Genomic DNA, 13921 nt, shown 5'->3' on the forward strand with positions numbered 1-13921 from the left:
AGCCTGACCCGAGCCCTGCACACAGGTGCTGCCCCACCTGGAGGCATTTGCGACCCTGATTGTTGAAGCACAGCTCGAAGACTGGGCTGCCAGACGTGGACGCTGGGCCTCTCGCTGCCAAGGGGCAGCATCCGGGGCTCGTCGCGCCGTTGCTCGGTGGCTCCAGAAGGCGGCGTGTGGCGTGGGGCTGCAGGTGCTGCTGCTGTTATTCTCGGCGTTGTCTGCCAGGCCCAGGCTGCTCTGAAGCCCTCCCTTTGGGGTTGGAAAAAAGCTGGTTTATTTGAAACGCGTGGGGGCGTGGGTGTAGCCGTGGCTCAGGTGCTCGGACCGCGGCGTCATTCGGCAGCATCCAGCCACACCTGAACTCAATTCCTAAATGACACTGCTTCCCAACAAGTGCAGTGCCTGCGTGAGGCTGGCCCAGGAGTGTCCCCCAGGCTGAGGGCCTTGGCCGCCCTGGCTTTGAAAGTGACCTTGCCGTTTCCTGTCCTGTGAACACCGTGACCCACACCCCGTCTCTGCCTGAAGTCGCTGATCCGTGGGTCCTCGCCTCCCTGTGCGTGCCGACCACACAAACAGCAGCTTGGTCCGGAGCAGGAGGGAGAAAGGCTGTGGGGCGCGCCGCCCGCCGTAACCGTGCGGTGAAGCTTAGGGAGCTAAGGAAGCACTCGGCTCTGCACACTGGCAGGACACAGACCCTTCCTCACCTCGAAAGACCCAGGTTGCAGCCGGGGGTAGATGTTTAGCCTGGAAGTGAGCACCCTGCATCCCACCCAGGGTGTCACAGGGGATGGGGGGAGCCCAGGCGCTTGTCTTCCCATAAAGCAGAATTCTGACGGGAGACGGAGGAGCGCTAAGCAAGGTAGCCAAGTTCAGTGCGGCAGGGAGTCTGTCAGAATGCAGGGGCACCCCTGCAGGTACTCTGAGAGCGAGCGCCCAGCCGTTCAGACCGGGGTAGGCAGAGTTCAGTGAGGACCATGCGCCTGGCAGCCAGGCGGGCATCCCCGCAGAGAGCCGGGAGCTGAGAGCCGAGGGCACAGATGGCAGGCAGACTGGGGCTTGCCCGGGGGTGGGTCCACTTCTGCCGGCTGTTTGTCCCCTCCCATGCCTTCTGGAGACAGGCTCTGCTGGAGCAGGTGCGATCCCGGCCAGGGCTTTGCTGCCCAGTGCTGTCAGGCTGTGTAGCCTGCTTGGCTGGGGCAGCGAGGATTCTCCTGGGGTGCCTGCCTTGAGGGGAAGGCTGGGACCACCTGTGAAGTTGCTGGGGTGTGGGCAGGACTTGGTGGTGGGAATGCTGGCTGCTTGCCAGGTGTTCTCCCAGGACCTTCCTGATTGTGTAAGTGAGCCGTCTCCGAAACACAGCCCTGTCCAATGACCAGCTCCTTCCTGACGTCTTCCTCCGAAGTCCGAAATAGTTGCTGGCTCTGCGGCCCCCAGCCCAAGGTTACAGGGATTCAAAGGTCTGCCTGAGGGCCAGTGCTGGGCTCGGCCATGTGAGCCGGTGTCCAGACACCAAGGGAGCAGGCAGTCTCGTGGGTGCTCGGCCCCTGCTGGGGCACCTGGCCTGCCTGGGTGAGCTGACCAAAGCCTGGCTTCTGCAGGTGGTGGGGTCTGACCCTTGGGCTAGCAGAGTCAGGAAGGGCCCGGCTTCCAGGTGAGGTGACCTTGTCTCTGCTCGTGGCCCTGCAGTGTTGGGGAGCTGCTCCTGTTCCTGGCCTCAGTGTCCCCACCTCTCGGGCAGGGGTCAGGTGATCGCCCACCTCCCGCTTGCTCTGGCCTTGCTCTTCCGCATGTGGCTGTCGGAAAGTGTCAGGGGCCTGACCCAGGGCTCAAGGAGGTGCAGCGTCTGAGGCCCGCCCCCGACCCACAGCTCGCTCCCCAGTGATTGGTGATTCTTCCCAGCACTCACGTCTGAGAAGCTCCGCCCTCACACTCAGCTGCCTCAGTGGTGTCAGTGCACTGGGGGCTCTGGGGCTTGCACTTCGGAGCCTTAACCCCAGGGTGCGTTTCGTGGGTCCCCTGCCTTCTCCCAGGTGGTCCATGAGGACTGGGGGATCCCTGAGAGACCGGGGCTCGAGCTGGCTGCTCCGCATTCCTGGGACACGTGTGTCGTTGAGGAGCATGGGGACTTGTGTCTACACTCGCGGAGCAGGGGAATGTGTCTACACTTGCGAAACAGCAGTGTGTCAGGATCTCAGATGTCTCTTTCAGTGGGGACGTCGTGTTGGGCATCTTTAGGAGGTCTCAGAGATGGGAAACAAGAAAACTTGTGAGTTATTTTGCAGAATCTTTAAAAAAAATATGTTGTTTGCAAGAGTAGAGGAGATTGGGCTTGAGTCAGGGCCTCCTCCCGGGGTCTCTGCTGGGTGACACACATGACGATGACGAGGACAGTGGCTGCTCCTTGCTGAGCGCTCGCCGTGTACCGGGAGCTGTTCTTAACCTCTGACCTTGCATCACGCCGTCAGCTCTCGGGACAGCCTGATAAGGCGAAGCTGTCATCATCCTGGTTTTTCAGCAGAGATTGGGAACACGGTGTTTGCTGGAAGCGGGAGCGTGTGAGCCAGGACGTACGTGGGGCAGTCCTGTGCCACCCGGGCTGTTAGGACAGTGCCATGCTGCCCAGCGGGCTGGAGCTGTTTGGTGAGGGAGAGGGGAGGGCCAAACCTGCAGCCCCGCTGGCTATGAGCTGCGGGGCATCCTGGGAAGAGACACACTGAGGTTCTCCTGGGACCCAGGAGTGTACCCTGAGAACCTCAAGGACCATGGGCGGCAATACGTGAGGGCTTTCTGGAGGAAGGAGCAGCTGAGCTGAGCCTGGAAGGCAGAGGTGGTAGAAGGGAGGCCTTTGAGGCGGGAACGGGCAGCACGCTCAGGGCCTGCCTGCTCCGGTCCTCCCCCGTGGCCGGGGACCACACAGGCAAGGCACTGAGCAGACAGCTTCCTGCTGGGGCTGGGGCCTGCTCCCCATCCGGCGTTGGCTCGCAGTCCCCAGGGAGCCTGCCCATCTGCTCCTCTCCCCGTCCCCTTATCAGCTGAAGACGGACGGCTCGGAGCTCTCCTGTCAACCGCAGCACAAACCATTCCTTGTAGGGCGAAGGCTCGCGATGCCGTGCGGCCATATTTCGTAATTCACACACCGGATTAGAAGCCAGGGCGGCTGCCGGCACGCTGGGAGCTGGGGTCATGAGCCGCTCGTGTCACTCTTGTATTTTGGACGGCGCCGTGTTTGACCTTTTGTGAAGGCGTCCTCCGTGGGTGAGGTGGTTCCCTCCGTCTTCCACAGACCCCAGGAATGGAGGGGCTGCTCTTGGCGAGGCAGGCGTCGCCTTCCAAGCAAACCCCTGGATTTAGGCTGAGATGTGCATCTTTCCTTGCTGGGGGTTAAGAAAGCCCCAAGATGGACAAGTGTTTTCATGGCGCTGCGGTGACTTTAAGAGGAGTCTGGGCGCTTGGCGTCTGGGCTGGCTCTTGGCTGAGGCTCCTTGCAGGTGGCCCTGGGAGTCCCTGTGCCCTGTTCTGGGAGGGGCTTCATCCTGGACTTGCAGGTCCGGGCTGGGTGATCGTGCCTTCCCCGTGCTTAGGACCTGCTGTTGTGTGCACCTGCACCGCCCCGTGGCTCTGTGGGAACTGAGGCAGCTCCTGTGTGCTCAGCGGGCTCTGCTTCTCCACCTCCACCTCTGGTGGGGCTCCCTGTCCCGTGGGGGCTGCTCCCTGGGATTTCTGTGTGACTGTTGATTGTAGGCCCTCCTCTTACTCTGCAAACCTTGGCTAGGTGGCCCATGACCCAGGCACTGTCAGCCCGAGCACCCCAGAGCTGTGGGCACAGGCATTGGGATGGGCCAGTCAGGAATTCCTGGGAGTCCCTGGGAGAGACCCTGCCTTTCCCCTGGTCTCATGGGCTCCTGGGAGGAGAGTGGGCCCGGCAGCTCCTGGTGGCCCTGCAGCTGCTTCCCCAGGAGGCTGCCCGAGAATGGAGCCGACCCGGGGGAAGAGAAAGGGCGGGAAAGGGAGGGAAGAGGCGGAGTCTTCACTTGGGATTCAAGCTTCTGGGTCCAGTTGTTGCTGAAGCTGACGTGGCCGTGGACTTGGAGACTGGGGAGTGGGTTCCAGAAGGTCGCTCCTCTCTCGCCTCCTGTGTGGGTTTAACCCCTTTCAACTGATGGCAGTGAGAGAGACCCGGATACTGCTTCCTTCCGTGAGTCCAAATCCCTTCTTCCATGAACCGACGTGTTCCCAGCGTGAGCACGGAACCGGAGGCTGAGGCGGGCAGCTTCTCTCCTTCTGAACCGGGCGCTGTGGGCGGCAGAGCGCCGTGCTTCCGTGCGTTGGGGTTGGATCCAATGCATACCGTGGCTGAGAACAAGGGGATGCGCTTGTGTGGCCTTCCGTGGGCAGAGGGGGCCACGAGTGGCTGACCCTCACGCCACAGCACAGGCCCGTCTTCCGTGTCACCTTCTCACCCTGGGAGCCGAGACCCAGTGAGCCCACCCCTCACATGACTGTCACTCGTGTCCCTGGGACGGACGTGATGGAAAAACTGCCAAGACGGTAGATTTTGAATGTTCTCTCTCTCTCTCTGTCTCTCTCATTCAAGTGTATGAACTTGATTTCTTCATTTTGCATTGAACATATACAACGTGCTGCACACCACACATGCGTGGGTTTGTATCTGTCAGTTAAATATGCCAGCGAGCTGGGAAGCGTCAAGCCTCAGGAGGATGTAGCTCGCCCCAGGTGCAACACGAGATATCCTCCGTGCCGGTTAGGTTGGTTTTGGCTGCAATGAGCGAATCCCCACTGGTGAGAAATGGAGATGGGAAATGCTGACAGTGAGGAGGGGGTGAGGCCTCCCTCGGAGAGCGGGAGCAGCGCCGGGGGCACGGAAGTCCGGAGGCGACGGCTCCGTAGCACTGGCTGCTGGGCCTGCCATTGGTCTCCCTGGGGTCTCTGGCGGTCCCAGGAGTCCCAACCCCACAGCAGCCAGCTCCAGGGGAGAGGGCTCCTGGACAGATGGCTGAGGCCTGAGATGGGCGTGGTGTGCAAGGTGTGGGGTGGTGGGGGCATTGTCGCTGGACCCCGGGAGCTTTTTTGGCCAAACTTGGGGACAACATGAGCGCCAAAACAAGGATAGTGATGGGTTATAAGCGATGCAGTGAACAAGTCCACAACGCACTGGTACAGTAAAACGTTGCTGACCACGGGAGGGTGGAGCTTAGGATGCTAACAGACATTGAGAGAATGGTTGAATTAGAAAATTCTGGCCACAGTCAATGCGGTGATTCACTCATTCAGGAAACATCTGTGGGTCCTGAGCACCAGGGTGTGCGGTTGTGACAAGGAGCAGGGTGGTGACCAACTCCCGAGTGCCTTCCGACATAACACGGAGGGAGGGTGGTCCTTTAGCAGGGTGGTTAAGGTGCCCACATCCCATACCGAAGGGCCTGGGTTTGCCATCTGGCGCCGGCTCCCTGCTGATGTGCGCCCTGGGTGGCAATGGTGACAGTCTAGGTAATCAGGGTCCTGCCACGCACATGGAGGACCTGGAATGAGCTCCTGGCTCCTGGCTCTGGCCTTGCTCAAAGCTGACAAATTCAGGTATTTGGGGAGTTAACCAAAAGATGGGAGTTCTTTCTGTTTATCTGTTTTTCTCTCTCTGAAATAATTAAAAATTAAAAAAAAATACAGAGGAAAAGAATTTTGTTACAATGGAAAAACCTGACACGTACTTGAATAAGCAAGGGTTCAAAAGCAATGACAACACTAGCAGAACCAAGAAAAACCCTGTGACATTTGATTGATGGGATATAATCATAAACACCCCACGTGTCTTAGCCGGCACACTGCGCTGATCCGATGGCAGGAGCCAGGTACTTATCCTGGTCTCCCATGGGGTGCAGGGCCCAAGCACCTGGGCCATCCTCCACTGCACTCCCGGGCCACAGCAGAGAGCTGGCCTGGAAGAGGGGCAACCGGGACAGAATCTGGCGCCCCGACCGGGACTAGAACCCGGTGTGCCGGCGCCGCAAGGCGGAGGATTAACCTAGTGAGCCGCGGTGCTGGCCTGGCCTTTGATTTTCCAAGAGGTCAAGGTCATGGACGTTAGGGAGAACAAGGAGACTTGAAGATGGGGGAGAAGCTGAGCAGACTGTGATGGTGAGTGCGATCGTGTTGAACGAGTCACGACTGGGACAGCTGGTGCCCGTGGAGCGCCCGACATGTCTGTCCATCTCCTGATCTTGACGGTTGTGCGGGCAACCGCTGCTGTTTGTGGGAACTGCACCCCAAGACTTGGCAGCGTTAGGGGCGCTCACGCCGGCAACACTGTCAGGCGGTTCTTGGCTCTGCTCTCAGGACTTCTGTCTCCAGTTGGAAATTCTGTCAAAGGGAAAAGGCAGCGGAAGTGGGCCTCCCTTCACCGGAACCTCTCTGCGATCAGGACGAAAACCTTCCCTGTGCAGCAGCCCCGGGGCCAGCCCTGCCCCAGCTGCACGGCATGCTGGGAAAGCGAATGCACAGTGGGAAATCGGGGAGGAGACTTACGACAGCAGGCGGCTGGCAGCGTCCGCCTGGCTCCACGCTTCTCGTGTGACCTGGGTGCTTGCTCTTCTTTGGGGTTGCCAGGTCTCGGGTCAGGGCTACAGGAGATGAAGTCAGAACTCCTCAAGACACGCGCAGCTCACCCCACATGGTGAGCAGCTACCAGCACATCGCGTTGCACCCCATAACACCACCCAGCTCTGTCCGTTACAGCCGGAATCTAAACACAGCTCACGGCGGGAGCCGCTTACGAATAAACAGAGCCCCGAGAAAACACTGCAGGATCAGGGGTATTACGGGCGGGCAGATAAAGGGTAACAGACAGCTCGGAGGTCAGAGGCAGGCCAGAGAAGGTTCCAGAAAATGGGGGTGAAGGGAGCGGTAGCTGCTTGCTAGCTGGCCGCCATGTGGGATAAACCCCATGAGAATCCCCTTTTAGCTCTAAACACTCCTTGTTGAAAAATCTTGCTTCTTCCTCAGCTGGAGGGGCAGAGAAGGGAGAAACTCCACCCGTGGGTTCCCTCCCTGAATGCCTGGGAGCTGGGAGCGCAGTCCCAGTCTCCCACAAGCACAGGGCCATCACCAGTGCCCCCAGGCTGGGTGCCAGCAGGGAACCAGAATTGGGCGCGGCTGGGACTCGGAGCTGGGAGGGAGCCCAGGCAGTGCCACACAGGGGCAGGCGTCCCACGCTCTGAGGCCCATGTGCAGCCCCTGTGTTAACATGGGAAAGCCTGGCAGCCCCATGGAGGAGGCAGCTGTGATTTTGCGCTGAGCTGTGGGAGCCTTTGCCCAAGGCCTGTGTGTCCCAGAGACTCTGAAACCCTCTGGCAGGGCCACCGCTCTTTCTGCTGTGTTTGGCACAAGAGTTGGACTCTGCAGAGCCCAGCGGGGACTCGGGGAGTGAGTGAGGGCGGAAGCTGCCGGAGACGGGCAGCCCGCGATGCGGAGTCTCAGTGGATGGAGCTGGCCTTTGGAAGCCCGCCCCTGCCAAGCAAAACATGGTGGACGGCTGGTCAGCCGGAGCCTGGGGCTGTCCAGGAGAAATCGGGGGAAGCAAAGGGTGCCAAGGCCAGGACGGGGCAGGGGCCAGGACTGGAAGGATGCACCTGTCAGTCAGAGGACTTGCTCTGTAACTGGCTGGGCGGTGGGGTGAGGGTGATGCCTCGCTAGCCACTTATCTTGGAGATGGAGCCAGAGGCCTGGAGAGAGAGGCTGCGGATGGGACCCTCCCCCACCAGGCCCAGCTCCAGGGTGTCCCAGGTGGGACCCTCCCCCACCAGGCCTGGCTCCAAGGGTGTCCCAGGTGGGACCCTCCCCCACCAGGCCTGGCTCCAAGGGTGTCCCAGGAGGGACCCTCCCCCACCAGGCCCGGCTCCAAGGGTGTCCCAGGTGGGACCTTCCCCCACCAGGCCCGGCTCCAAGGGTGTCCCAGGTGGGACCTTCCCCCACCAGGCCCGGCTCCAAGGGTGTCCCAGGTGGGACCTTCCCCCACCAAGCCCGGCTCCAAGGGTGTCCCAGGTGGGACCCTCCCCCACCAGGCCTGGCTCCAGGGTGTCCCAGGTGGGACCCTCCCCCACCAGGCCCGGCTCCAAGGGTGTCCCAGCCGCTCTGGCCGCACTGGTGAAGCCCAGGTTAGAGGCGGTGCGAGCAAAACCAGGCTGTGAGATGACGGAGACCTGGACCCAGGTGGGCAGCCTGAGTGAGACCAGTGTGAGGAGCTGTGGGTGCCTGGCACCCGTGCGCTTTGGTCCTCAAGCCCTGTAGCAAAAGACGGCTTGGTTTTCCTTTCTCTTAGAAACTGTGGGAGGAGAATAAAACTGAGGGCCGTGACTGCTCACAGAGACCACAGGATGGAGATCCAATCTCCCCCAAGGTCTTTGCTCTGAGGCTCCTTCAGGGCTCCGCTGGCGACTTCTACAGATGGACAGAAACCCCTGCACTGGTCAGCAGGGCCCCGTGGCGCTCGGCGGCTGCCAGCAGTGCCTGGTCTGGCTCCGCAGGCTGCTGATTTGGGGTCCCAGCTACAGACTAGCTCCCCCCATCCCCAGGAGGCCACAGGCTGCAGTGCCACGCACACGATGCGTGGGGGTGGCCAGCAGTGAGCTGAGAGTGGCCACGCCCAGGGGTGGGCGGAGTTTCCACCTGAGTAGCTGTCCTCCCAGGGGCCCGGCCGAGGGGAGAGCAGCCTTCGCCATGCCCTCGGGAGCCGCAGCCTGCAGGGTCCTGGGGTCCCACGGCTGCGGCCGGATCACTGCCTTGGCGTAGTGAAGAATCAGATAAGGGTGCAGGCGCATTCATAAAACTTTTATTGATATGCTTATCATGCCAAAAAAAAAAAAAAAGAGCTGTTTATTTAAAATTGAGATTCCGCTTGGAAAAGAGGCAACAAGTGACAGAGCTGGGATCCCAGGCTGCTTGAAGCGTCACTGCTCTCCCCTCGGGGCGCCAGGCTCTTCCGCGGGGTGCGGCTGAGACTGGGACAGACACAGGCGCAGCTGCCCCCTAAGCCTCCGCGGGGCGCGTCTGGGCTGGAAACCTCAGCCGATCCGCGTGGACGCCGCCGGCCGCTGTGGCGCCTGGCTCTGGTTCTGGGGGTCCTGTGGCTTGTGGCTGCGTGTATGGGGGCTTCAGGAGCGCGTGGACTTGCTGCAGGTGGGGCACAGCAGCCGCCCCTTGGTGACGATGTAGGCCCGGCCGCTCAGAGGCTGCTCGCAGCCCTCGCAGACAAAGTGCTTCCGGTGCCAGGCCAGGTCCTCCACGCGCTGGAAGTCCTCGGAGAAGATGATCTGGGAGGGGCGGGGACACGTGTGACGCCCACGTGTCACTCAACAGAGACAGCGGGCAGCCATGGCAACCAGGGTCGCTCCTCCCCCTCCCCCTTCCTGTTGTGAGCTGGGACACAGCCCTGTGTAGGGAGGAGCTTTAGCTTCTGAGAGGGGCAGAAAAGGGCCAGAGCCCTGGTCCCGCCGGGTCACATGCCCCAGGGCCGATCTACAGGAGCGACTGGGACCCAGTCACCCTAGGAAGATGCAAGACATTTATCCTGCCTGTGCCTCGGCGTCCACATCTGTGAAACAGGGACGGCCGCTCCCACAGGGTATGACGGGAGCTCGGGATGGGGGGGTCCATGGAGCCGCACCCCCGCCGCGGGCCCCCCGGGGCTCTCACCTCGTCGCAGCCGGAGCAGCGGGGCCGCAGGCTCTGGCAGTAGTGGCGGCCGCACCAGGGCGCGCCGTCCTTCCAGAAGTAGATGAGGTCCACCAGCGGCTCCCGGCACTGGGCGCACACGAAGCAGGTGGGGTGCCACTGCTTGTCGTAGCCCGCCCTGTCGCAGTAGACCACGGGGCTGTCGGAGGCCGCCACTCCCTTGCAGAGCTCGCAGACCTGGGGGGTGGGGAGGATGGGAGGTCGTCATTGTGTGTGTGTGTGTGGGTGGGGGGCCGCAGGATGAAGTCCCAGCCCCGCCTCCTGCTTGCTGTGTGACCCCAGGGCAGAGGACTGTGCCTCTGTGCCTCAACGTTGCCTTCTGTAGAGTGGGCTACTAGGCTCGCCCCCCTGGGCTCAGAAATGTGACCCAGAGCCGCACGGGGGTTCTGTCCACGTGGTGACAGCTGCTGCCCTGGGTCCTGAGAGACACGGGCCCTGGGCAGGGTTAGAAATACGTCGTTCACCGGCCACACCAGTCACCTACGTGGACATCAGGAGTTCAATACCAGACATGACCGTTCTTTCCCCAAACAGGAGAGCTGGTGAGAAGAAAGTGCTGCCGCACCGTGGCCCGTGTCTGTGAATCTCTCTCGGGCCTGGGTCCTCCCAGCGGGCGCTGGCCCCCACTACAGCCGTGCCCTGCTGTGGCTGGACTCCGCCAGGGAGCTTTCCCTGAGGCCGCGCAGGTGCCCGGTTCTGCAAGTGGCCGTGGCGAGGGCGGGGGCTCGGTGTGGAACCCTCCGTCCTGAGTCACAGGAGCGCTGGCCGGGCCACCTGGCGCTCCGCGTGCCGCTCTCAGCCCCACACTTTTCTGTCGGCTCGTCGGCTTTCAGCAGTTGTTCGTTTACGGGAAAGTGGCGAAAGCTGCACAGAGAATTCCCGTACTGCTCAGCACCCTCTGATCCTCACGGTTCACACAAGTTCATTCACAAAGTTGGCGGAAAACAGGATCAAAAGCCTTTAGCAAAAAGCTTGTTGAAACCATGTCTACGAGGGGCCTTCCAAGAGTTGGTGGGAAATGTACATTTGGAAAAAAATACGCATAGATTTCAATTGTTTTGCACCTGAATTAACTTCTCTTTGATTTCTGTTCTCCCAGGACCTCCCAAGACTGCCTTGCAGGGCTGACCTGGTGTGGTGACTGACCCAGGCTGACAGGCGACCGTGAACTCACGTCCAAGTGGACTGGGATGTTCTCAGATTTTCTGCTAGCCTCGGCTCCCACCCAGGATGCCGTGTCGCACTGAGTGGCCTGTGTCCATAGGCTGCACTTGGCCATGGACGGCTCTCCGCCCTGGGCAGTGTCTGGTCAGCCTTGCATATCATGGCCCTCAGTGAGGACCGGCCTGGCGCCAGTGCCATGGCAGTGCTGGGAGGAAGACCCTGGAGGTGCACCTGCCACCGCCAATGGACCCAGCCCTTCCCCACCCGGCTGAGGTGCGCCAAGTTCGCCCACGGTTAACACCCTGTGTGTCCCCTCCTTGTGGGCAGAGGATCTGCATGGATTACGTGGAACCCGTGCTTGGCTCTCACCCCACACACCCCCTGCTGGGGCTTGCACAGCCTTGCCTTAGACACTGGCCCCCAAGGATGGCGGCCAGCCTGGCCTGCAGGCCCATGCAGGTCCTCATTGTCCCCTCCACGAGGTCAGCCTGGTCGGGCCCAGGGCCCTCGGCAGTGCCTGGCATGCCAGTCTCACAGCAGGTCCTCTGCACCTGCTCGCTAGGCTGCCTGGTGCATCTGTTCCATTCCCTGCTCGCCTTCGGGGCTTGGATTTTAGGATCTTTGCTTCTGTAAGCCATGGACTCGGAGCCCGGAGCCCCTGGAGTACTCTGTCCACGCCGCACACAGCACCCTGGGAGCAGGGCACAGCCGTGAGCGCTCCTGCTGCCCACCATGGCGTGCTAGGCGAGTGTGGCACACACCGTGCGTGGCACACCTGTCTCCCCTCACACGCAGTGTAGACGGGTCACAGCAGAGGGCTGGGTTTCAGAGCTGGCTGTGTGGACAGCTCCCCGCGGTCAGGGATTCTGGCCCTGCTGGCCTCTCTCACACTGAGCGTCCACAGTGTGCCAGGCCCCATGTGAGGTGCGGGCCAGGCCCTGACACCAGCAGTGTGGTGGCCTCAGGGTGCCGTGGCCACGTGGGAGTGGGGGAGGCAGGAAGTGCAGAAGCAAAGTGATGACATCATCACACAGCGCCAGGAGCTCCATGAAGAGAGAAGAGAACAGACGGAGGCGACAGGCAGGGGCCGCCTGGGCAGGGGAGGCCTCTGTGAAGGAGGAACCCTGCTTCTGTCTGATGTCACAGCCAGCTGGTGGGAAGGTGGGGCAGGGACAGAAGGAATGCACCCATTTTCCAGATGGGAAAAGTGAGGCTCAGCTGGCAGGAGATGGCTTGCCCAGGAGCACTGCCACAAAGCACAGGTAGAGGTTGAATCTCCGTCTGTAGCTCCGTGGCGCTCTATGGGTGCTGATTGGGGTGTAGTGGGGAGTGTGTGGGGGCAGGGGCAGGGGGCTGTATTCTAGCCTGGCACAGGTCTGGCGAGTCCTGTGGGGGACGGCAGGCGGCACAGGAAGCCCAGCCAGGTGGGTCCCTTCCCCTGTTCCTCAGCTTCTGTTGTCCTGAGGGCTCCGGGGAGAGGCAGGGACCAGAGCTAGGCTGGCCCAGCTGCTCGCTCCCGGCTTTGCTGCTGGCTGTGTGACCCTTCCCCGGCCACACGGCGGGCTCCCTGCTGCCCTGACTCTCGGTGCTGCCCGGGGACTCTGCCCGTGGGAATGCTGGCACCAGAGGCCCCAGCAGTGGGGCCGCCGAATCCGACGCCGTGAGAAGCTTCTCTTGGGTCTGTGGCGACAGCAGGGGGTGGCTGGTGGGGGTGGGCGCCGGCCCTCAGCACGCGTTGTCTGCCCTCTGCTCGGGGGTCCACTGTTGCTCTCCTCGAGACGGCAGAGCCGGCACGGCTGTGTTGGGACGACGCAGCTGTGGGCAGCAGCGCCAGCCTTCGTCCTGCTGCCGTGTGGGGCTGTCACAGCCGAGGGCCACCGTCGCTGGCCCGGGGCCAGGCTGGCTGCCGTCACTTTGCATGTCCGTGAGCTGAGGATGAGTTTCCCACTGGCAGTCCCGTGGGGCGAGATGCTGTCTCCCAAATGAAAATTCCATTTTCTTGTGAGCAGACTTCTGCTAAAGCCGCACATCTCCGTTCAGTTCCTGTGCTCTGCGTTTTCTCAACACAAACCTCGTGGGAACTTTTCTAGGGGAGTCCGCACGTGGACTCTGTAGCCCCAGGCCCCCTCTGGGAAGCACGCGTCTGCCCTGACGTTGAGAGAGAATTCCAGCTCCGTTCCCTTCCCCTGAGTGCACACTTCTGCATCCCACCTGCCGGCTCCTCCCTGGGTCTTCGCCAGGACCGGGAGGCAGAGCCGCGTCCCTTGCCTTTCACTGTCCTTTCAGCAAATCCGGGAGTTGGAAACTCCCCGGCGCGGGCCGCCTGTGGACCAAGTGAGCTTCCTGCGCGTCCCAGGCTCTCTTGCCGAGTGGGATTTCCAGCCGCCTTCCTCCCGCTCTGAAGGGTCTTAGGGGGGTTCTCCAAGCACAGGAAGCCGGTTGCCACCATGTGCGCACGGAAGGAGGGAGGGGGAGGGGGCAGGGAGAGCCGTGCGCCTGGTCTGTCTGGGGAGCATCAGCAGGCACCTGGCCGCACTCCAAAAGCAGTTTGTTTGGGGCGATTGTGGCTTTGAGCCCGGGGTGCTGGTGCGGACTTCACACGGAGGCCCCAAGCGGCCACTCGGGCTCCTGAGGTGGGGAGGTGGGGTTCTGATGGACTCTGGGGGGTGGGCGCGGGCCACAGCACAGAGAGGGGCAAGGACTTGCGCTCTTGGAGCTCGTTATGGACGCTTGCGTTCATGTGGAGTGATCCGTCCAGCCCTGTCCGGGAGCCTGTTCCCTTCCCCGCCCGTTCACTAGGGCGTCCCGGCCCCTGGCCAGCCGCCGCCATCCTCATCAAACCGTGTGGCTGTCACTTCCTGTGCCCTGAGCCTCACCTCACAGGGACCGATCCTCTCTCCTTGGCACCCAGCTAGTTCCTGGGCCTTTTCCCGGTCCTCTCTGAGATCTGAGGCTGTCCTGGGTGCGTCGGTTCTGCTGGGCCCCGAGTCTTCCATCTCGTGAGCTTGGT

At 61.8% G+C, this 13921-nt stretch overlaps 1 protein-coding gene and 1 long non-coding RNA gene across 2 annotated transcripts in view; one reads left to right on the top strand and one right to left on the bottom strand.

Annotated features, from left to right (window-relative positions):
- Window positions 1-8823: 8823 nt before the first annotated feature.
- The window catches only part of LMCD1 (LIM and cysteine rich domains 1), a 39965-nt gene continuing 34867 nt past the window's right edge, over window positions 8824-13921 (bottom strand). Inside the window, exons 5-6 of the mRNA XM_002720619.5 lie at window positions 9709-9924; window positions 8824-9326 (exon numbers count right to left, since the gene is read on the bottom strand). Coding sequence (XP_002720665.1) covers window positions 9168-9326; window positions 9709-9924 — 375 coding nt within the window. The 3' untranslated portion in view covers window positions 8824-9167. The remainder of the gene's footprint in view (window positions 9327-9708; window positions 9925-13921) is intronic.
- Window positions 9505-10344, top strand: LOC138844152 (uncharacterized). The gene is made up of 2 exons (XR_011379678.1): window positions 9505-9637; window positions 10282-10344. It is a non-coding gene; the product is annotated as an uncharacterized lncRNA (long non-coding RNA).

Source organism: Oryctolagus cuniculus, chromosome 10 (assembly GCF_964237555.1).
Source record: "Oryctolagus cuniculus chromosome 10, mOryCun1.1, whole genome shotgun sequence".
Classification (NCBI taxonomy): domain Eukaryota; kingdom Metazoa; phylum Chordata; class Mammalia; order Lagomorpha; family Leporidae; genus Oryctolagus; species Oryctolagus cuniculus.